Source organism: Danio aesculapii, chromosome 25, assembly GCF_903798145.1.
Source record: "Danio aesculapii chromosome 25, fDanAes4.1, whole genome shotgun sequence".
Lineage (NCBI taxonomy): Eukaryota > Metazoa > Chordata > Actinopteri > Cypriniformes > Danionidae > Danio > Danio aesculapii.
In genome coordinates, this window is record NC_079459.1 from 36,254,615 (window position 1) to 36,279,137 (window position 24,523).

General features: G+C 37.7%; 1 protein-coding gene across 2 annotated transcripts in view; it reads left to right on the forward strand.

Annotated features, from left to right (window-relative positions):
* The window catches only part of znf609a (zinc finger protein 609a), a 194,214-nt gene that overhangs the window by 77,737 nt on the left and 91,954 nt on the right, over positions 1 to 24,523 (forward strand). Inside the window, exon 1 of one of the 2 annotated variants that reach the window (XM_056452235.1) lies at positions 8,111 to 8,708. The exons of the other annotated variant lie outside the window; for it this stretch is intronic. Coding sequence (XP_056308210.1) covers positions 8,667 to 8,708 — 42 coding nt within the window. The 5' untranslated portion in view covers positions 8,111 to 8,666. Of the gene's footprint in view, positions 1 to 8,110; positions 8,709 to 24,523 lie in introns of those variants that run through there. 2 annotated transcript variants of the gene reach the window in all.

The window sequence follows — 24,523 nt, forward strand, 5'->3', positions numbered from 1 at the left end:
CAAAATCTATCATGAGGCATGCTTAATAAGATCACCATCATATTGTTTAAACTTTAGTTTTGTTGACTAGCTAAACAAAAAAAGGCTGTTACGCTGGTTTTACAACGCATGAGCAGTGCGTGACAAGCAAGTAGCCTGCTTTTTTGGCACGCGTGTTAACTACTGGGACTCGCAGCGGGAGAAGAGCAGCGCTTGCGAGAGGCGCGCGGGTTCTCTGCGCACACACGGAGATGCGTCAGTTTGCTTTTTGATTAAACACATTGCTTTCACCAGCGTTGGTTTGGTTGCACATAGAGAATAACGTCTTCATTTCGGATTTACCACTCTTAATAAATACACTTGCATATGAAGTAAACCATATCTCAATGCATTTACTGGGGCACTGGAGATTTTCACTGGGGCACGTGTCCCAGTAAATTGGGTCTAGCGACGCCCCTGGTATGTACTATACTCATTTTGGTAGACTAATTATCTCACCCAAACACTGCTGTGCCTTCTCTGTAAATAAATTTTGTATCAGAGCTGCAGCAATGTTTTGTCTGCTTGCATTCCTACGAGAAAATGGCCTAGCAATCTATGTAAATGCTTCCCCCCCCACACACCCTGGGTCGTGGTAAAATTGTCAAGCGTTGACCGGTTCTATAAAGTCTTCATTGTATAAATAAGCATAATAAATTATTAAATTTGCCACTTTAACAAAGATTAATTGAGTCTAAATTTATTTAAAATAAACTTGACATCCTGCGATGATTATTATTTATTCATTACATTTTTTGCAGATTTGCGCATGTCAATATTGATGCTGAAATAAGTTGTGCAGCACTAGTATATACTTTAAACTGTATTAAAATAAATACTCTCTGTCGTGCTCTATCAACTATTCATTGGTTGAATGTATAGATATGGTACTGTATTGTGATTATATATCATTATCAGTATATCAGTATATGAGATTTTTGTCTTATCGCTCAGCTCTGGTGTGTATCGTCCTGTGAATAACTCCCGTGTGCCGCTGGTTTTGCTAGAGCGTAATTGCTCCATCTTCAGCAGTAAATCCAGTGGGAGATAAAGACAGGGAGGTGAAAGCACTGAATCGTGATGGCCTTTCCTCTCCGTCTCTCTGTTTTACAGCTTTGCGATTCGTTCATTAACTCTGACAGTCAACTCATCTTTTTTTCTTTATAATTAAGCAGTGTTCGTGAAGGCGTCCTGCGCTGTTATTATTACACATGCTGGTTTGAACATCACTGAATCTAGTTTTGCATTAAGAGTAGGGATGGGAATTCATAATTAGTCTTATTCAGAACCGACTGAGAAAGAGTTATATAATCCAAATTGTTTGATTTCATTTACAAATCGAGTCCTATTCAGATCAGAATTTATTAACTTAAAGCGCTATCTCCGGATCAGGGCTCTATTATTTATGTGTATATATATATATATATATATATATATATATATATATATATATATATATATATATATATATATATATATATATATATATATATATTTATATATATATATATTTATTATTATTATTATTATTATTATTAATTAATTAATTAATTTATTTATTTATTTATTTTTTTAACACTTCTATAGTTATGCGGTGGCAGAGAGTTAGACCTCTTTCTTGACTTCACACAGAAACCGCAACGTGTGCGGCATGACATCACTTTGTTGCAGAGACGCTATTGGTTAAATGTCAGCAAAGTAGAACATGGAAGCAGCTTGAAGCGGAAAGCGCGAGCATGTCTGCGCTCTGGAGGTATTATTAAGTTTTACGACAACATTGCCATAGCAAACTGTGAGATATGTAACCTCAGGATTGCCTGCCGGGTGTTTTAAATTACTGTTAACAGAGTTGTTGAATGTTAAAATAAGGTGAATTAAATAAAAAATAAGGAACATCCTGGCTCTTTCTTCTGGATGTTTTTTTATGTATTATAGAAGTATTAGATCGGGTTTCAGTATCGGTAGATACTCAAAATGACTCCGACTCAGACTGGAGGGCCAAAAAACTGATTGTGTATCAGTTATAATTTTACATTTCTACATTAATGGATAAGTGAGCCGATCACACCGGCCTTCCCGATATAGAGCATGTGTTTGTGTGCATGAAAATGTATTATCCTCCCTCCCTGTTAAATTTGGTTTAATCCATATGTCCAGAAACACACCCACATTCACTTCTAAGTTACAGAGGGAGTGATTCGTTTGTGAATGAATCTCTGATTCGTGTGAACCATCAATATCCCTGTGTCTCAATATGCGTATCCACCTTTCTGATCTAAATGGTATGTACCATTTTTAATATCCAGTAGTTTAGCATGGCCAGTATGCACATTGAGGCGTTGGCACTTATGTTTGCGGGCACTCTTACAAGTTACTTAAAACTAACATTCACCGACAATAACACAAGTTTCTGGCATCAGCGTCATGTTTGTTGTATTTCATTTACATTTTTGCTGATTTTATTCAACCAAGCTAGCATAAGCCTAGAGTTTAGTGCAGGTTGGTTCTGCTTATGATCAGTGCAGTAAGTGACTGTATTATCATCAACAACGTTACTTGTTGAGCACAAAAGTTTGTAACATACAAAATCATAAAAAAATTAGAAATCTTATGCTATTTATGCTTTGTTTTCTTTGTTCACTTGTCCAGCATCTTCAGATTGGCTTTGGTCTTGCCCTGACCAATATGGCGGCGATATTGACGTGTTTTTAAGTAAAGCCTAGCAAGTTAACTGTAACCCAATGTGCTGAAGTTAAAAGTGTCCAAAACAGAAGTTTGTGTTGTAGCCTTTAAATAAAGTGTGAATAAACACAGAAATAGACCAGCGTTTGCTCTAAACATAAAAGTCCAGCACAAATAGTCCAGCATCTTCAGATTGGCTTTGGTCTTGACTAGGGCCAGACAGAATCTGCGGACGTTTTTTGCAATTTCTGCGGACAATCTTGGTAAAAATCTGCGGATTTTTGCGGAGTGATTTTGGGAGTATCACAACTAAAACCTTAATATGTGAAATAAAAAACAATCTCTTTTTAACTTTTATTTAATGTTTAAAATGCAAATCCAATTAGATTCACTTTATTTAGTAAACAAAGCAAGTCTCTCATATAATATCTCTACTAAAAGACAGAAAATATTACTGTACACACTGTATTGTACATAAATCAGATGAACATTTTCATATTAGTCAATAATATTACTGTAATTAATTTAAAAACTGAATAAATATAGATTTACACACATTTACTCAAGTAAATAAACAGAATTAATGATGGGCTAAAGATCTGCAGAAATCTGCGCGCACAGATTCCATGTGGGCCTAGTCTTGACTAAGTGTGGTTGATTGAGTTTTGTGCTGGATGCCCTGACCAATATGGCGTCAGTATTGACACATGCTTAGGGCTTGTATGCGATATCTAATGTATATATCTATGGTTTTTAAGTACAACCCAGCAAGTTAACTGTAACCCAATGTGTTGAAGTTAAAAGTGTCCAAGACAGCAGGTTGTGTTGTAGCCTTTAAATAAAGTGTGAATAAACACTAAAATAGACCTTTAGTTTCCTCTAAACATAAAAGTCCAGCATCTTCAGATTGGCTTTGGTCTTGACTAGTGCGGTTGAATGACTTTAGTGCTTGGAGCATTGTACCAATATCGGATTGGGTTTCGGTATCGGTAGATATTCCAAATCAAATGACTCAGACTCGGACTTGAGGGCTAAAAAACTGATCGGGACATCGCTAGTGTTTTTATGCTTTAGAAGTGTCAAAAAGCACCTTTATAATCCCCTCGCCCATTCCTATTTAACATCATTGTTTTTATTTAGTTTAAATTCATAATCTTAATACTTCAATTACACAGGTGAGCCTATTGCAGTCTATTAATTATGCTCTCAAGTGTTGGATCCTGCTATGGTGTTCAATCAGTGTCTGTGAAAGCCATCAGAGCAATAAGAAACAAAGCCCTTTCATGGCCGCTTACCCCCTCCCTCCCGTTCTCCTCCATCTTTCTCTCTTTCTCTCCCTCCGTCCTCATGCGTTCGCTCCGTTTCTGAGAGTCTGGGGGAAGGGAAGAGCCAGAGCAGCTGTCCTTCGCTGTCAGTGTGTGTATATCCTCGTTTCTGTATGTGTGTATTGGGTAGAAAGAAGTGCAGTAGACGAACACACACACACACATGCACGTGAGGAGGGTAAGATCCAGGCTGTTTTCAGTGCAGAGAATATGTTCAGTTTTCTGTTCTCTGCCATTGATTGTGTTTTGGTGTGTGTGATTTGGTGTGTGCCATGAACATGTGCGCTGATGCACGTGCACGTTTTGCCAGGGTGGCGGCCATGTTTGCAGAGGGCACAGTCTAGAAGGGAGACATCTGTGGCCGGAAGTTAATGAAATTATTTAGATTATTACAACAATACAATATAATAAATACCCTACAGCAATAATCAGTGTTTATACATTAGTGTGAGGGTTTGAGTGGGGATTGATGATAATAAAATACAGTTTAATGGGTAAATTAATCAATATTAGGATTAATATTCAATATAATTAGTGTTTTTACATTACAGTGAGGGTTTACGATAATAAAAAATATAGTTTAATGGATAAATTAATAAATAGTAGGATTAATATTCAATATAATTAGTGTTTTCATGTTACTGTGAGGGTTTGAGTGGGAATTGATGATAATAAAATATAGTTTAATGGGTAAATTAATAAATAATAGGATTATATTCAATATAATTAGTGTTTTTACATTACAGTGAGGGTTTGAGTGGGAATTGATGATAATAAAATACAGTTTAATGGGTAAATTAATAAATAATAGAATTAATATTCGATGTAATTAGTGTTTTTACATTACAGTGAGGGTTTGAGTGGGAATTGATGATAATAAAATACAGTTTAATGGGTAAATTAATCAATAATAGGATTAATAATCAATATAATTAGTGTTTTTACATTACAGTGAGGGTTTGAGTGGGAATTGATGATAATAAAATACAGTTTAATGGGTAAATTAATCAATAATAGGATTAATAATCAATATAATTAGTGTTTTTACATTACAGTGAGGGTTTACGATAATAAAAAATATAGTTTAATGGGTAAATTAATCAATAATAGGATTAATATTCAATATAATTAGTGTTTTTACATTACAGTGAGGGTTTGAGTGGGAATTGATGATAATAAAATACAGTTTAATGGGTAAATTAATAAATAATAGAATTAATATTCGATGTAATTAGTGTTTTTACATTAGTGTGAGGGTTTACGATAATAAAAAATATAGTTTAATGGGTAAATTAATAAATAATAGGATTATATTTATTATAATTAGTGTTTTTACATTAGTGTGAGGGTTTACGATAATAAAAAATATAGTTTAATGGGTAAATGAATAAATAATAGGACTAATAATCAATATAATTAGTGTTTTTACATTACTGTGAGGGTTGGTGTAGGGTTAGGGTAGGGGGGGCATTAATAAAATGCCATATAATGATTAATTTAGTAAATAAAGGATTAATAATCAATATACTGTAATTAGTGTTTTTACATTACAGTGAGGGTTGGTGTAGGGCTAGGGTAGGGGGGCATTAATAAAATACAATATAATGGTTAATTTAGTAAATAATAGGATTAATAATCAATATAATTAGTGTTTTTACATTACAGTGAGGGTTGGTGTAGGGTTAGGCTAGGGGGGGCATTAATAAAATGCAATATAATGGTTAATTTAGTAAATAATAGGATTAATATTCAATATAATTAGTGTTTTTACAGTACAGTGAGGGTTGGTGTAGGGTTAGGCTAGGGGGGTCATTAATAAAATGCAATATAATGGTTAATTTAATAAATAATAGGATTAATAATCAATATAATTAGTGTTTTTACATTACTGTGAGGGTTGGTGTAGGGTTAGGGTAGGGGGTCATTAATAAAATACATTATAATGGTTAATTTAATAAATAACAGGATTAATAATCAATATAATTAGTGTTTTTACATTACAGTGAGGGTTGGTGTAGGGTTAGGGTAGGGGGGGCATTAATAAAATACAATATAATGGTTAATTTAGTAAATAATATGAATAATACTGGGTATAATTACTGTTCATGTTACTGTGACGGTTGGGGTAGATGTTAATAAAATACATTTTAATGGGTAATTTAGTAAATGATGGATCTAATAATTGATATAATTACTGTTTTTTGCATTACTGTGATGGTTGGGTTTAGGGTTGGGGGAGTGATGTTAATAAAATACAATTTAATGGGTATTTTATTAAATAAAACTAATAATACTATATATAATCACTGTTTATACATTAGTGTGAGGGTTGATAAAATACAATTAATGGGTAATTTAATAAATAATTGGATTAATAATCAATATAATTAGTGTTTTGACATTACTGTGAGGGATGGGTTATGGGTAGAGATTGATAAAATACCATTAATAGGGAATTTAATAAATAATATTAATAATTCTTGTTAACGTCTGGCCAAAGCTGTATACCTTCTAGCAACAACCCAGACGAGAGGAGGAAGACAGAAGTTGGCTAAGCTTTACAGGTTGTGTTTCTCAGCATTTTAGGACGTCTCATTTGAAAATGATATGAAATGTTCTTTATGAAGGTTCATTGATCTAAAGCAGGCACGCTCCTGTTCATTAATCAGTAGCATGACATGTAAGTAAACCAAATTTGTATCAGTAGCCTAGTTTTTAAGCATACGTATATAGACTAGGTGTTGTGTAGGCTATTGTTGTCTTTTGGAAGGAATGCATCAATAGAGCCACCATCTTTGTACAGGCTGATGCTCCTTTGAAATGAAGGTGCAGTGGCAGATTGGCCACCTGGAGCCTTAGATATATATATACACATATATATATATATATATATATATATACATATATCTATGATTGGGAGTTTTCTGCATGCAAATATATATTTTTTAATGATAAAAATTATAATTTTACATCACATTTCTACATTAATGGATAAGTGAGACGATCACACCGGCCTTCCTGATATAGAGCATGTGTTTGTGTGCATGAAAATGTATTATCCTCCCTCCCTGTTAAGTTTGGTTTAATCCATATGTCCAGAAACACACCCACATTCACTTCTAAGTTACAGAGGGAGTGATTCGTTTGTGAATGAATCTCCGATTCGTGTGAACCATCAATATCCCTGTGTCTCAATATGCGTATCCACCTTTCTGATCTAAATGGTATGTACCATTTTTAATATCCAGTAGTTTAGCATGGCCAGTATGCACATTGAGGTGCTGGCACTTATGTTAGCGGGCACGCTTACAAGTTGCTTAAAACTAACATTCACTGACAATAACACAAGTTTCTGGCATCAGCGTCATGTTTGTTGTATTTCATTTACATTTTTGCTGATTTTATTCAACCAAACTAGCATAAGCCTAGAGTTTAGTGCAGGTTGGTTCTGCTTATGATCAGTGCAGTAAGTGACTGTATTATCATCAACAACGTTACTTGTTGAGCACGAAAGTTCGTAACATACAAAATCTTATGCTATTTATGCTTTGTTTTCTTTGTTCGCTTGTCCAGCATCTTCTGATTGGCTTTGGTCTCGCCCTGACCAATATGGCGGCGATATTGACGTGTTTTTAAGTACAGCCTAGTAAGTTAACTGTAACCCAATGTGTTGAAGTTAAAAGTGTCCAAAACAGCAGTTAAAGTGTGAATAAACACAAAAATAGACCTGCGTTTGCTGTAAACATTAAAGTCCAGCACAAAAACTTCAGCATCTTCAGATGGTCTTGACTAAGTGCGGTAACATACAAAATCATTAAAAAAAATGTTAATGTTATGCCATTTATGCTTTGTTTTCTTTGTTTGCTTTCCAGCATCTTCAGATTGGCTTTGGTCTCGCCCTGACCAATATGGCGGCAGTATTAACGCATGCTCATGGCCCATATGCCATATAAGTACAGCCTAGCAAGTTAACTGTAACCCAATGTGTTGAAGTTAAAAGTGTCCAAAACAGCAGTTTGTGCCTTTAAATAAAGTGTGAATAAACACTAAAATAGACCAGCGTTTGCTGTAAACATAACTGAAAGGAGCAGTACAGTGTGAAAGGAACCTATTCATTTCTTGTTTCAGAGGTCTGCAACCTCACTCTTTTTCATCCGTTCACGAGTTGACAGCGGCCAGGAAGCCTGTACTCCATTAAAACAAAGCTTTGCCAGTTGGGAGAGGAGGGGAGGTCTGTCTTTTCCTGGAATGTCTCCTCGCTTTGGGTCTCCTGCTCCTCTTGGGTTTTATGTGTCTTTGAGAGCTTTCTGTAAATCCTTAGCTGGTGTTTACATGAGTGTCGGCGCTGACCTTTTCTCATCTCATTTCTTTCCCTGTCTCTCACATTTGCGTTTTTTTCCTCTCTCTCTTTCTCTCTCTCTCGCGTTCTCTAGTTCCTCCCCTTTCTCTCACCCCTCATGTAAGTTTGGCACAGCGTCTCGGCTCTTGAACAGAGAGGCTGTTAAACTTGCTCACCGCACAATTTGTGAACGCAGCCCTTGGGTATTTTAGGCCCCTGGGCTTGCGAGCCAGGAAACGCCCATGCTGTCCTGTCTATGGCTGAAACCCAGAGAAAAAGACTCGTCTGAGCTGCAGCTATGAATGCAAAGGACATCCAGACAACAAACCCCGCCAGCTAGGAGGGTAAGAACTCCAGACAGAAAGCTGAAATGTTCAGAAAAGGACTTGGTTTGACTTGTGTTTGGGGTGTTGATGCGTTGGCATAAGCAGTTTTGAAGAAGGAATAGTTCTGTTTATATTGCTTGAAGTCTGATGATTGAGGAAATATAAGGGGTTGCTCACTTTATCAGTTATTTTGCTAATATTTTTGGCTTTTGACTGCAGTGTACTGTACATCCTATGGTGTGGGAGAAAAAACACTTAATATTAGGGCTGCTCGATTATGGGAAAAATCATAATCACGGTTATTTTGGTCTTAATTGTACTCACGATTATTCAAAACGATTATGAGTTCAAGTCAAATTTATTCGCCCTCCTGTTAATTTTTTATTTTTATAAATATTTCCCAAATTATGTTTAAGAGGAATTTCTCACAGTATTTCCTATAATATTTTTTCTTCTGGAGAAAGTCTTATTTGTTTTATTTCGGCTAGAATAAAAGCAGTTTTTAATAGTTTGAAACCTGTATTAAGCTCAATATTTTTAGCCCCTTTAAGCTATATATTTATGATTGTCTTCAGAAGAAACTACTGTTATACAATGACTTGCCTAATTACCCTAACTTTACCCTAATTACCCTAGTTAAGCCTTTAAATGTCACTTTAATCTGAATACTAGTGTCTTGAAGAATGTCTAGTCTAATATTATTTACTGTCATCATGACAAAGATAAAATAAATCAGTAATTAGAGATGAGTTATTAAATCTGTTATGTTTAGAAATGTGTTGAAGAAATCTATTAACTAGAAATTGTGGAAAAGAGTTGCTAATAATTCAGGAGGGCTAATAATTCTGACTTCAACTGCATATATAGTTATTTTCCTCTCTGTAAATAAGGGAAATAAATACAATAGAATAAAAATATGAAAAACTGTGCTTTAAGCATCTTCACTGTAAGAAAAAAACTTCAGCTCCAGCAGTCCTTCAGTCAAGAGCAGTGAGGGATTTTCTCCTTTGGTTGTTTGATTACTGATAAAAACAGTCTGCAGCAGGAATATAGCGCGCTGTCACTTTAAGAGCAGTACGCTTCTGATTTATGGTTTCTCTTTCACATGTCTTTTGATTCTCAACTCGTTTGTTTATTACACAAATGAGGGTTAATATGAATAATCACTGAAGAGTGCGTTTCGACACCTATTTGACCATTAAAGCGCTCACATTAAGATGACTTTAGATGTGTGTGCTCTGCTCGTCTCCGAGGCTGAGCACACACACACACACACAACAGCATGTGAACTCATTTGCGCTTTTAAAAGCGTGAATGATCGGCGCCAGTGCTGTAGTGGTTAGTGCGTCGACACATGCACTCCAGTGCTCGCGGCGACCCGAGTTTGATTCACAGCCCTGTGCCGATCCTTCCCCTCTCTCTGCTCCCCATGCTTTCCTGTCAGTTCTCTCTACTTTCCTATCCAATAAAGGTGAAAAATCCCCCCAAAAAAACTAATTATAAAAACATGAATGATTGGAATGTACATCAGTGAATGATGCGCATCCCGTGCTGCAAACGTTACATTACAGCACATGCTTTTAGTAATGTTCACGTGGAACTGAGGTTTGCAGAGCAACAGATGTGTACAACCGGAAAGGGGGCGGTTATGATGCAATAATCGTTTATCTCCATTAATGCTTTTTCATAACCGTTAGAAGCCAAAACCGAAACCAAATTTTCGATTAATTGCGCAGCCCTACTTAATATTATACAAATTGCGTGAGCGATTTATATTCCTGCTGGTCGTTTATCTTAATAAATTGCTATTTATTTGATATGAAATTAAGATGCTGTTTCTCCATGGATTGTTGGAGTTTTCAATAAATAGGTGTTTAACAAAACAAGTTTGTTTCTAAAAATGTTAAATATGTCAAAAAGATTTAGGTAAAAACAGAGTTAAAAGCTTAACAGAGTTAAAAACAGAGTTAAAACAGAGTTAAAAACAGAGTTAAAAACTTAACAGGTTACAAAATGTAACAGGAAATGAACAAGACGTCCATGGAAGACTATTTACTGCGTTTTAAATGAAGACGATACTAATTCTATTCATTTTTGTCATGCGTGATCGTGAAACTCATACATCAGGTCAACAACTCATATGCAGCAACTGCAGCACTAAATACTCTCCATGTTTTGGGACACGTATGGACTTTTCCCAGAGAACATGTGGTGATACACTGGAATGGACTGTGCATTGTGGTGCAGTTACTATCAGATAATGTATCTACATTACAAGCTTTGCGATAACAGAGATAACCTTGTGGATCGAGGGATTGCTTCCAGCGTAAGCTTGAAGGATTGAGTCCATGTGTTGTGTGACGGCTCACAACTAATTGGAAGATTTTGGTCATTTCTGCTGGAGATACTGTTGCCCCCTAAAAATAAATAAAATAGGCGCTAAAAACTCATAAAAAATAATAATGGTATGACAGAACATTTTTGTGGTTTTAAAACCTTGTCTTTTCCATACATTGAAAGTGGTTATCATCCCATACCTAATTGAACAACACCCATTCTTGACTTAGGACTATTTTCTGATGACCTTCTAATGTTGAGTAGTGTAAATCAGGCTTTAGGGTAGAGCTGAATGAATAATCTCCATTCGACCCCCACCACACCATCTTTTTTTTTTTTAATAATTATTTTAGGGGTTTTCACCTTTATTTTGACAGGACCGTGGAGATTTTAGTGACAGGAAGGTATAAGGAGCAGAGATAGGGGAAGGGTTGAGCCGGGACTCTAACTCGGGTCGCTGTGAACACCTCAGTGCGATGTGTTGACGCACTAACCACAAGGCTATTGTCGCCGACTCCCCAAACCATCTTAATCCAGCATCTCTATGATTCAGCCAATTATATTTTCAAAAGCGTAAAGGTGGTCGCACAAGTCTTCACATTGTTTTATATACAGTTGAAGTGAGAATTATTAACCCCCTGTTTATTTTTTCACCTATTTCTGCTTAGAGAGAAGATTTTTCAGATTTCTAATCATAATAGTTTTAATAACTCATCTCTAATAACTGAGTTTTTTTTCTCTTTGTCATGATGACAGTAAATAATATTAGACTAGATATTCTTCAAGACACTAGTATTCAGCTTAAAGTGACATTTAAAGGCTTCACTAGGGTAAAGTTAGGGTAATTAGGTTAACTAGGCAGGTTAGGGCAATTAGGCAAGTTATTGTATAAGAGTGGTTTGTTCTGTAGACTTTCGAAATAAATATAGCTTAAAGGGGCTAATAATATTGACCTTAAAATGGATTAAAAAAAATTTAAAACTGCTTTTATTCTAGCCAAAATAAAACAAATATGACTTTCTCCAGAAGAAAAAATATTATCAGACATACTGTGAACATTTCCTTGCTCTGTTAAACATCATTTGGGAAATATTGGAAAAAGAAAAAATAATTCAAAGGGGGGTGAATAATTCTGACCTCAACTGTATATTGCTCGGCAACATGGACACTGATAAATGGTGTTAAAAGAGTCACATACTGTATTTATAAGGTATAATTCACCCATGTAATGATGTATTCATGGCCGGAAAATCACATGTGAGCTGTTTGTTTAGCTCAGAGAGGAGGCGTGTGCCTGCAAATGATGTCTACTTTAGTGAACAGAACCTGCATAAGCTGTGAATAACAGGAATAATAGTTGTACATAACGTTCAGTTTGTTGCACAGAGTGATTGTTTGGGAGTCGCGTGGGAAGTTTGATTTGCATGTACGGGTTTTTGTTCTCAAAGTGACAGCAGCCGTGACATGAAGACACTCTGCAGTGAAAGTTAAGAGAATAATCGTGTAACAGTGTCAGAATACTACTCTAGCCTATATAATGCTGAATATAATGCAAGAGGGAATCTGATAATGACATGTTTCATTTTATGAGGGAAATAATGGTCTAATGTTGTCAATGCATATGAGAAGAACATGTCTCAAGCACAATAGATCAACTTCAGAATTATGAATAGCTATATTCTGATGTCTTCACTTTACTGTGCATTAATGACCAACTTGTATACAAAATGGATCATTTTAACCAACAGTAGGCCAACACACAGGCCTAATATTATTGTTGTTTATCTTCCCATATATTAGAGAAATAACAGTAATAATAGCGGACTCATATTCATCTTTATTTTACATTTACAGAATCGTGAAACCCTCGTGATCGTCATTTTAGCCAGAATCATGCAGCCCGACTTTACACAATCGCCTGCCCTTGATAACCCTGTGTAATATCAGTCCTCGTGGGCTCCACTTTGCACGCTTGCATTAGAGCAGACGCCGGTCTATAAATGGGTCAAGACAGAAGGAACTCTGTGAGTCAGTCCATTGATTGTGCGCTGAAAGGAGAACATGAGCATATCTGTTTCATGCTCAACGGCTTTGTGCTTTTGTGTGAATGCGCGCCACTCCCCTCGTCGTTACACACACTGCTCTTGTGTGTGTGTGTGTGTGTGTGTGTGTATAAACAGCGTGGTGTTAACCGAGGTCAGGCCTGCACGAAACCACAATGTTTTATTCATCTGTTTACCTCACTGCTATCCAGCCGCTGCAGGCCCGATCCAGCCTCACCACAGGCCGTCACACGCTCAGCCTGATGCAGTGCATGCAAACCCAGTCAAGAAGGCTGTGCTAGCAGACACCCCCGGGTTTCTATTCATTGATTTATTTTTAGACCGAACAAAAATAGATGCATCAGCTTCTTGTTTGTTTTCTTTAGTTGCTCTTTGCTTAGTGTGAAAGTCCATTCATGCGCAGAGCGAATTTTCAATTGTTTTAATTGTCGCGGCATTCCTCTAAAGAGGCCATTTACATTTTTCATTCGCAAAATAAAGTAAAATTCAACGTTTTCAGACACACTTTTTAAGCATTTTGAGCGTTCGTTTACACGGTCATCTACACAATGTTTTTCTACACAAGACAAAAATGGGAAACTGATTTCACGGCCACAAATATATCATTAGATAAAGACAGAAATGACATTTTTGGGTGAATTATACCTTAAAGGGCACATAGTTTATCTCTTTTTTATAATTTAATATTAATATTCTGGTTGTGAGTGTGCCAGTTTAGGTTCAGTTTAAAACACAGTTCAGATTGTTTTATTATGTGTTAAACAGTGTCATGTTGGGGGCGTGTCCACAGTTCGCTGATTTATGGGTGTGTGGCTTCACATGTAAACAAGGGGGCGGGGCCATGAGCTCACACGCTCTGCGTTTGCAACAGAGTCAACAGTCAACTGTGTGCTAGTTTCAAGTGCCGAGCTTGTACCGTTTTTTATGTTGTTAAATTGAAAAAAAAAACAAGCACTGGGTGTGTTTATATCACCCCAATATGACGGTTTATTCACCATACATGCACATATGTCTGTCCAAACAGCTTGAAAAGTAGATTTTTTTACCATAGGTGCCCTTTAAATTCAGTATGGGACTCTTTCTACACCATTTGGAGGTGTCCACTTTGCTGAACAATGTGTGTAAAACACTGTGAAGACTTGTGCGGCCGCCTTTTCTTCTCTCCTGAACTTGAAAATATGATTGGCAGAATCATAGAAGTGCTGGATTAAGATCGTCTAGGTCAGGGGTGTCCAAACTCGGTCCTGGAGGGCCGGTGTCCTGCAGATTTTAGCTCCAACTTGCCTCAACACACTTGCACGGATGTTTCTAGAAAGCCTAGTAAGTGCTTGATTAGCTAGCCCAGGTGTGTCTGATTGGGGTTGGAACTAAACTTTGAAGGACACCGGCCCTCCTGGACCGAGCTTGGACATGCCTGGTCTAGGGGGTCGAATCGAGATCGTGATCTGTTTTCGGTTAATCGTGCAGCTCTGTCATTTAATCACATCATTGTCAGCACAATATTCCTGTATCTGGCACATTCCCACCATTCTACTGATTAAAACTACAGTTGAGCATGTGATTATATCAAGAGGCACATACATTTATAACATTACCTTTAGGTTTCTTTAAAAGTATACATGTATAAAAATAATGTAAACAGAGTATATGGAAATAAATACAATGACTTTAACACACAGCAATGGATGTAAAGAGAGAGAGAGAGAGAGAAAACGTACAGATCTTCAGAAATTACACAACTTTATTAGTCTTTATGTTGTTTTTGACAAAATGTGGGATCCAGTCTTTTTTTTCTGAGTTCCCAGATTTCCCAGAGGTGGTATATCTAATTCTTTCCAAAGGTAAAGTAGAGTTGAGTCCAAGAAGCCAGTCAGAAAAAGAGTCTTTACATTGTTCTTCCAGAAACGAAGGATAACTTTCTTAAGCTGTGATCTTGGCATACTGAACATGAACAGGTAACCCTACATTTTGGTTGAGAATCTCCAGAAAATCTGACCAGCCAAAAACTGCTCTCATTAACTACGTTTACATGGACATCAGAAATCAAATTATTTGCCGAAACTACCGAATTCTAGTATCGTGACAACACCAGTACAGCGCCGCTATTGTGTGCATGTGAATACCGAAATGAGAGTTTCTGAAAATGATGATGCAATGCATGAGCATTGTACGTCTTTGGGGAGGTGTAGATTTAAAGGCTAGCATGAACAAACACACAACAATGGCAGAGTATGTGATGGTGTTGTTGTTGTTACTCAGGCGTTTGCTAACGAAGCATTAGCAAAGTGTAGATTGACTTCACGTCACATCCAAAAGCGGAAACAGATCTTACACTCAGCAAATATTATATATGTATGATCATCGAGCCGCTGACAACACATCATTACTTCCTTACTATTTAAAAACGCGCTTTTGCACATATGTAAATGCAGATTGTGTTGATAATGTTGTCGTATTAATATTAAAAAATGTAAAATGCAAGGAAAAAATGTGTCTGTTCCTGGCTACATCATTGTCAGGTAAATGTAGCCTTAAGCCACGGTCACACTGCACTTTTTGCCCCATAGACTTCCATTTATACACATGCGAATGCGGCAGACCAGAAACGCAAGCTCGTGCGACAAGTTTTGTAGTTTGCTGCTTTGCAAAGTTCAAGCTTAGTGAACTCTGACCTGCGAAGTCACGTCATGTGACTGTGTGAGATGAATTGAAGATCGAAACATGACTTCTCTCTACAGAAATGTAAAATATTGACCAATCGCTCCCTTTTTTTAATGTCTAATCATCTTGTTCAATCCCGCCCCTTTTCGTAGCGCCGTACAACAGAATTTCACATGCTCAAACTCTAGTGTGACCGCAGCATTAGTCTGAAAAACGTTGGTCTTACTGGTGTCGCTGGTTTATGCATTTACTAACATGAACTAATAATAAACAAAACAAGCACAGCGTTTATTAATCACAGTTTAACATTTATTAAAGCATTATTAACATCCAAATTCATCCTTGTTAACAGTAGGTAATGCACCGTGAGGTAACGAACTGTGAATGACTTTATTTCCATGAACTAATGTTAACAAATGTGAATAAATACTGTAATAAATGTGTTGTTGATGTTCGTAAATACATTAATTCATCCTTATTGTAAAGTGTTACCAAGGTTATTTTAATTTTAATATATCCAAATGTTAGCTATGTTTTCCTCTATAACAATAGCTATGTTTCCATCCACCTAATTTTATGGGTATTTTGGTTATGCACTTAAAAAAATGGTTGAATTTAAACGCCAAGATGTGCGTAATTGATATAGATGTGTGTAAATGGATAAACCAGCAGGCGGAGCACACGGTAAAACATCTGAAATGTTGCTTTGGTCCTTCTAAAACGCCGTAACCATTCCAGTGTTAATGTTATTGTATTGTTTATTTCCTTCAGAATTGGCTGTGCTTCATGTCTCATGCTTTCAAACGCCACCACCCGCTTATTGCGTGTCAGCATTGTCGTTTGAGGTACAAGTAATTTATTAAATTAGATTAACTCTATATATTTGGCGCCATTTCATCAAGAAGCGACGATTTTGTACTCCTAGTATGTGTATATAGTATTGCGCATACATTTAATTCACACCTTTGGAGGGGAACACAGCTAGTGAAACTGATCTGATAAACCCTAGCCAGCTTCATCTCACATGCTCTGTGAATATCGTTGAGCTCGTCCTGCATATTTGCTTGAATTGACTTCCGTTCCCTTTGTGTGTTTGGTGTGTACGTCAGATTATTTCTCCGAGAACAATCGGTGCCTTTTAGGAGGAGGATCTCACACTTAATGCCCTGCTCAAATCGCAGCTATTTTTAACTGAATCCACAGCTGCTGAAGAGCTCTGCAAACCACTGGGGGTTTGTGGGTAGTCGTCTTTTTACAAGCCAATTCATTCTGGGAGCCTGAGATCACGAGCCTCCTTTTAGTCATGTTCGTTCTTCAGGAAAGGCACATTCAATTTAAGATCATCGCCACCGCGTTAAGCGATTGTTTGGTAACAGACTCTATGCTAATTGCCTGCTAATAAGCATGTGAATTGAAGCGCCGTCTTCAGGATTAAAGCGGCGTCTGGTGAACTGACAGCTAAAAGCGCCGGCCGTGTTCTCATTTACAGCACGAACACACACCTCACACTGATAATGAGCCGGGCTGGTGTCATATCTCGCTCTGCTTCTGACGTGTCGGCCCGCTTCGGTGATCGACTGTGGAAAAACTCTGCTTGCTCTCAGACAGGTATAGTGACAGGTGCGCTGTCAGGTTAACAGCCGCTGCACTGCTGTCTGTCTGTCTGGCCTGATGAGCTCCGACTTACAGAGAAGGCTGCATTAATAGCTATAAGGGTTGGGCCGATAGACAGTGCCATCTTCAATCGCGATGGCCGATAGACATCACGATGCTGATCTGGCATCGCGATCCTCCGCCCCGCCCCCATCGCAGCAGCAACCCGCTCACGAAAAATACACACTGAGGCCTCGTTTACACTAATACATCTTAGGTTTAACATAGCATTTTACAATGAAAACAATCCACGTCCACACTGGCGATTCACCTAACATTTCTGAAAAGCCTTCCGTCCACACTATACCGCTGAAAACACACATCACGTGACCACACACACACACACACTTTGTCAAGCGCTGCAGCTTACTCGCGCGTCTGAGCTCCAGCAGTCAGCAGGTGCTTTGAGCGCTAAACCCCAGAGAGTAGTGCACGTCAGACAGTTCATCAAGGATGTAGCGCTGGATGGCGTCTCACTATAGTTGTTAAACGTGATGTTTAATTAATCTTGTCTCTATCTAACGACTCTTCGCTCTTTTGAATCTATCAGGTCACAGCGTCAGTACACTGCTTCAGTCTTTCGCTTTCACGCTTGTACTCAGTCATGTTAGCTAAACCTCAGATACTGTTGGTTGGTTCCTGTTGGTTGTTGGTTGGTTGGTTTTTTACCAACCAAGTTTGCCGACGCCATTATACCGACACAGATCACTCTGACTATTCATGCCAGAGTCCTGCTGAAAGTGACTGACAGGTGGTCATTTGTGTGTAACATCTTTATTTATGATTTGGTTATGGGTAAAACTAAGACCATGCCGGTCAGGTGGTTGAAACGGTACAAATAATGACTTCGTTATGAATTAATTAATTATTCATAAGTAATTCGTTCACCTCCGCCTACAATGACAATGCCATCGTCCATCGCGATGTTTCACATTAGACATCGTACAATGCCAAATTGGTCGACATCGCCCAACCCTCTTAGCTATGTTTTCATTAACCTTTTTTTTTTTCAATAATTTAATTTTTCAAACAAATCAGAGGAAAAAAGACAACATAAAAACAAAAAGAGGCACAATGGAAGTATCAGGGTCACCGGATACAATCTTATTTACATTCATTAGTGTTTATGTCTGATCTGCAAAGTTCTGTTAATATCAAAGATGAAAAAATCTCTTGAGGGGGATTACAGATACATATAAACAAAAGCCCCACAATAAAATCAACATATTACATTTCTTCTCAACCACTTTCCCCAGTATGAATGAATACTATTATTATAGGAATGTTGTCTTAAGGAAAGCGTCAGTACTTCCATATCATACACCTCCTTTATGCCATTCACCTACAGATGGAGGATCTTCTTTGAGTCATTTCTTTTACTCGTTGTTAGCAATGTAGTAGGAGGTTAGGGCTGGTTGATATGGCCTTTTTAAAAAATCACTTAAAAAATCTATTTACGATTTAAATCAATTGTTTTTCCACCATAAAGTTAAAAGGTTATTAACCCAAATGACCTCATCATAATTATAATGAATTATAGAATATAAAAATACTAAAGCTGTCATTTAAAGATCAAATTTAACAAGATCTGTTTATAATTGGTTACAAGACTTTTATTATAATGATAATATAAATTAAACCAATTTTATGGAATTACAGTGAAAGTAAACTATGATTAAGAAGGGGACCTTTTTTAACATGATTTATTTATTTATTTATTTAAGGATTTATTTCTTCAATGAGCACACATTCAGAGTAGGCATGGGCCGGTGTAAGTTTCTGATGTTATGAGAACCTTCGATAAAAATATCACGGTTTGATGGTGTTGTGTCTGCTGCTGTAAAATAAGTTCTTTTTAAATGCCCCCCGTTTAACACAATATATTTAATTTTAGGAAACCTTTATAATATTTTGGAGCAGTAAACATGTCAGGCTGAATAAGTAAATCATTGACTTCTGCTGTCTTCATTAGGTTCAAAAGCACAGATTTCTTTACAGCACATAAACACATTAAAACCCTTACATATACTTTAGGAACCGTAGAACAGAACATTTTAGCAGTTTTAAAACCTTTAATTTTATTTAATTTTTTCCCCCAAACCACGGTAAACCTTTTTCCACTCGATTTTCCACTCGAATTGACCCTCAAAAATTGAAACCTTTCCAATAATAAGACATTGTTGAGCATTTATCCAGCATTTTCTCCAGGTGTGTGTGTGTGTGTGTGTGTATGCAGGTGAGCTGGGAAGAAGGACGGTGAGGAGAAAACAACCGAGTCATGCCTTTTTAATGTTGCGTGTTAAAAATGCATCAGGCATAAATGTTTAAAGGCAGTTCAGTTCAGGCTCTCAGCTCATCTCTCCTGACACGACCCAAACTTCACCGCCAGACAAACCAAAAGTTTTCAGAAAGGCTATATGGACTCTCTAGAGATGTGGAAGGGCTTTAGACTCCTTTTTCCTCTTTTCTTCTCTGGTTTTTATTTAACCCCTGCTTACTTTACCACATCATTAGTGTTTATTAAAGTCTTTTCCGCCCCGTTTTCCTCAGTGTGATAAACAGTACACTAAATCAGCTCTAGTGGCCTTGTCTTTTTCTCTCGAAGGTCAGACGCTTACTTTGTCTCTATGCAAATGCATGTCATGCAAATTAACAAGTCTCCCACTCTTAATGAATTAAGCCTTAGATTAAGATTTAGGAAAAGGCTGTGTTTCTCCTGCACCTTATGTGAGGATAGCACAGTAAATCTCATTCTGAAGGCCACCAAATACACCCTGAGGAAACCGAGGAAATCCTGATAGTGGTTGGAGAATAAACAGAAGAATAAAGGATCAATTAATTCATTGATTTAATAAGATTAGTAAACATTTATCTGAATTCTTCTTATAGTCTCCTGATAATAAAGTATGTAGATGCTCTGCTTAGAATACTATGAGAAGTGTTGTGCGCTTTATTTCATCTTCAATAAGACGTATCATTTCACAGGACGTATTTCAGACACTCGACTGAAGTTATGAAGTGAGTTTGGTGTAAAAACATCAGAGTCTGTATTTGCACGTGCTTTCAGGTTTAACATTAGCCGCATTTTCCACAAAGGGCTGTAGTTCTGTGAAGCTGCGCAACTAGGGACGCATCGATTAACCGATTTCACTATTAACCACACTTTAATTCGTCACGGTTAATTATTCGTAATGTCTCAACACTGTGTTTCTCCACAGAACAAAACTGCTGCAGCTTAACTAAGTCAAGGCAACAGTGTGCTAGTTTAAAGTTCTGAGCTTGTACACCGAGGCTAATACGCACGCACGCTGGATTAACTATGGCTGAGGCTATTAACTAAGGCCATGTTTGCACTAATACGTTGTAGAATGAAAACGATCCGCGTCCACACTGGCGTTTCATCTAGTCCAGATCTCAGTCCACACTACACTGCTGAAAATGCACATCACGACACCACACACACATTTTGGCATGCACTGCAGTGTATGTGTGTGTCTGAGCTCCAGGCAGTCAGCAGGTGCTTTGAGCACAGAACCCCAGGTGAGAGCAGTGCACGTCAGACGGCTCATTAAAGATCTACCGCTGGATCTCATCTCACTATATTTGTTAAACCATCACTGGAAAACATTAAGTATCTGTTAAACATTAGTATCGTGAGTCAGGTGAATCGTTATATTAGTATCGTGAGTAAGGTGATTCGTTAGATTAGTATCGGGAGTCAGGTGAATCGTAAGATTAGTATCGGGAGTCAGGTGAATCGTAAGATTAGTATCGGGAGTCAGGTGAATCGTTAGATTAGTATCGGGTGTCAGGTGAATCGTTGGATTAGTATCGGGAGTCAGGTGAATCGTAAGATTAGTATCGGGAGTCAGGTGAATCGTTGGATTAGTATCGGGAGTCAGGTGAATCGTTAGATTAGTATCGGGTGTCAGGTGAATCGTTGGATTAGTATCGGGAGTCAGGTGAATCGTAAGATTAGTATCGTGAGTCAGGTGAATCGTTGGATTAGTATCGGGAGTCAGGTGAATCGTTGGATTAGTATCGGGAGTCAGGTGAATCGTTGGATTAGTATCGGGAGTCAGGTGAATCGTTAGATTAGTATCGGGAGTCAGGTGAATCGTTAGATTAGTATCGGGAGTCAGGTAAATCGTTAGATTAGTATCGGGAGTCAGGTAAATCGTTAGATTAGTATCGGGAGTCAGGTGAATCGTAAGATTAGTATCGTGAGTAAGGTGATTCGTTAGATTAGTATCGGGAGTCAGGTGAATCGTAAGATTAGTATCGTGAGTCAGGTGAATCGTAAGATTAGTATCGTGAGTCAGGTGATTTGTTAGATTAGTATCGGGAGTCAGGTGAATCGTAAGATTAGTATCGTGAGTCAGGTGATTTGTTAGATTAGTATCGGGAGTCAGGTGAGTCGTTAGATTAGTATCGGGAGTCAGGTGAATCGTAAGATTAGTATCGGGAGTCAGGTAAATCGTAAGATTAGTATCGGGAGTCAGGTGAATCGTAAGATTAGTATCGGGAGTCAGGTGATTCGTTAGATTAGTATCGGGAGTCAGGTGAATCGTTGGATTAGTATCGGGAGTCAGGTGAATCGTTAGATTAGTATCGGGAGTCAGGTGAATCGTAAGATTAGTATCGGGAGTCAGGTGAATCGTAAGATTAGTATCGGGAGTCAGGTGATTCGTTAGATTAGTATCGGGAGTCAGGTGAATCGTAAGATTAGTATCGGGAGTCAGGTGAATCGTTAGATTAGTATCGGGAGTCAGGTGAATCGTTGGATTAGTATCGGGAGTCAGGTGAATCGTTGGATTAGTATCGGGAGTCAGGTGAATCATTAGATTAGTATCGGGAGTCAGGTGAATCGTTAGATTAGTATGGTGAGTAAGATGACTCATAGTTTTTTGTTTATGTAGCGCTGTGCTCTTTATTTTGTGAATGTTTTGTTCATGAAGGAGGTAATGTACTGTTGTATAGCTCAGTGATGCCTGCTCTGTGGTCTAGCCCACGTACCGTTGTGTATTTTTCACTTCTTTGTTTTTCCGTTGTTTTGTCTTTGAACTTTCATATGCGTCAGACTTGTTTTTGGGTGAAATGTGTCACTTCTGCCAGACCTTTGGTTAACCTGGTTGTTGCTCTGCATCTTGCAGTTGAAAGCATTGTTCTGATCTACTGTATGCATTTATCTGTTGGTGAAAACTCAACATATTTCTCCTGCTGTTCCTCAATGTTTTCCGCTCCTCCTACTTAATCGTCCTTGTAAGCGTGGGCCCCTGAAGGTGGAGTCGGGCGGAGGAATGGAGGGATTTATGAGGTGTTAGCATGGCGGGCCGCTGGCCTCCTGCGCGGTGTGTTGGAGAATGTCAAGCTCTCTGTGAACTGCGTCGCTGTGAGAGCTGTAGCACGCAGTGACTGATCCACTGAGGAATGTGTTTTCAGTTCACGCTTTATCTCCCAAACCTGCCTGTCCATGTAGTTCCTGCGCTTACACCCTCAACTGGGGGACCGTGCCACAGTCTTTGTCCATTTCTGAAGGAAAACAAAATCTCAGTTGCTACCAATCACAGTAAAATAAAGCGTGACCGAGGCGACAGCTTTGGGAAAAGTACTTGTTGCAGGCTGAGTAAAGGCTTTAGTACACTGAAGATTTTTCTGTGTGCTTTTGTATCTGAAAAATTCATCATGCACAGAAACCCTGCAGCTTGATGTGGATTAATTCATTGTGGCAAATAGTGTTGTCATGATACTGGAATTCGATACCAATCAATACTGACATTTTAAAAACGTCCATTTCCTGCTAACGTTTGAGCACTGTTGAGCTCGTTCATAAACAGCGCTGATTGGCCATTGTGTTCATGTGCTCAACAGAAATGACTGTGATTGGTTGTGAAGGTCATCAGTTCACCAAACTCACCGCTGTTTACTGAGTGTAACCACAGGACAGGGACACTGGGGCGTTTTTACATTTACATTTACATTTAGTCATTTAGCAGACGCTTTTATCCGTTTTAAAGCCGTGAAGATCAGTCGATTCATCAGCACATAGCTTGTATGTCTACTCGTAGACAGATAAGCTGATCTTTGTGGCATTGTCAGATTTTTATAAAGCCCTAATCCGAACTGATCAAAGTTTGTCATAAAGTGCATTATGTGCGTGTATGATGGCTCTGAATTGTCGAACACTTCTCCGAATTCTTACTACATATAAAAACATGGAAAAATCAAAGCCAATCTGAGTTTTTTTTTTCGTGACGAACGAAAGTTTTGGAGGCAGTAGCTATGTTTCCATCCATGTGCATAAAAAACGGTTAATGGAAACTCCATGATGCGCATAAATTTTGAAAATGAGTAGGATAAACTTTTTATTCGATAAGAAAAGATGTGTATAAACTACGATGGAAACACTTTTACCACACAAATTCCAGTATGAGCATTAAAATAGGTCATGTGATTTTGTGATGAGAGATCATGCGATGATGAAAATGTGGACAAACCAGCAGTCTGAGCACACTGTAAACCATCTGACCTGTTGTTTTGGTCATTCTAAAACACCTTACCGTTCAAGTATTAGCGTTATTATATTATTAATGACCTCCAGAATCAACAGCGTCTGTGCTCCGCGTCTGACACCTTCAAACATCATCGCGCGTTCACTGCATGTCAGGATTGCCTTCTGAGGCGCAAGTCATCTATTAGATGAAGAAAAGATTGATGCAGCTTCTCCTACCGCAGTAAATTCAGTTTTTACTGTTGATATTTGGCGCCAGTTAATCAGGAAGTGACGATTTTGTTCGCTTGAATGGAAACGCTGCTTTAATTGCACGTCTTTAATGCAATAATACAGTTTTGCGCATAAAGTTTATTCGTATTTTTAGATGAAAACATAGCTACTGTGTAAACTAGAACTGCACGATATTGGAAAACTGACATTGTGATCAATGCGATTTTATATTCCAACATGAGTATTATTTCACCAGAAATAATTCATATAATGAATTCAATAAAAATCATTCATTAGGATTGATTGGGGTGATTTCATAAGGATGTGCATCATGTATAAAAAAATAATAAACAAATTGGATGCAAAAAATAATTACAATAGAGCAGCGAAAAAAG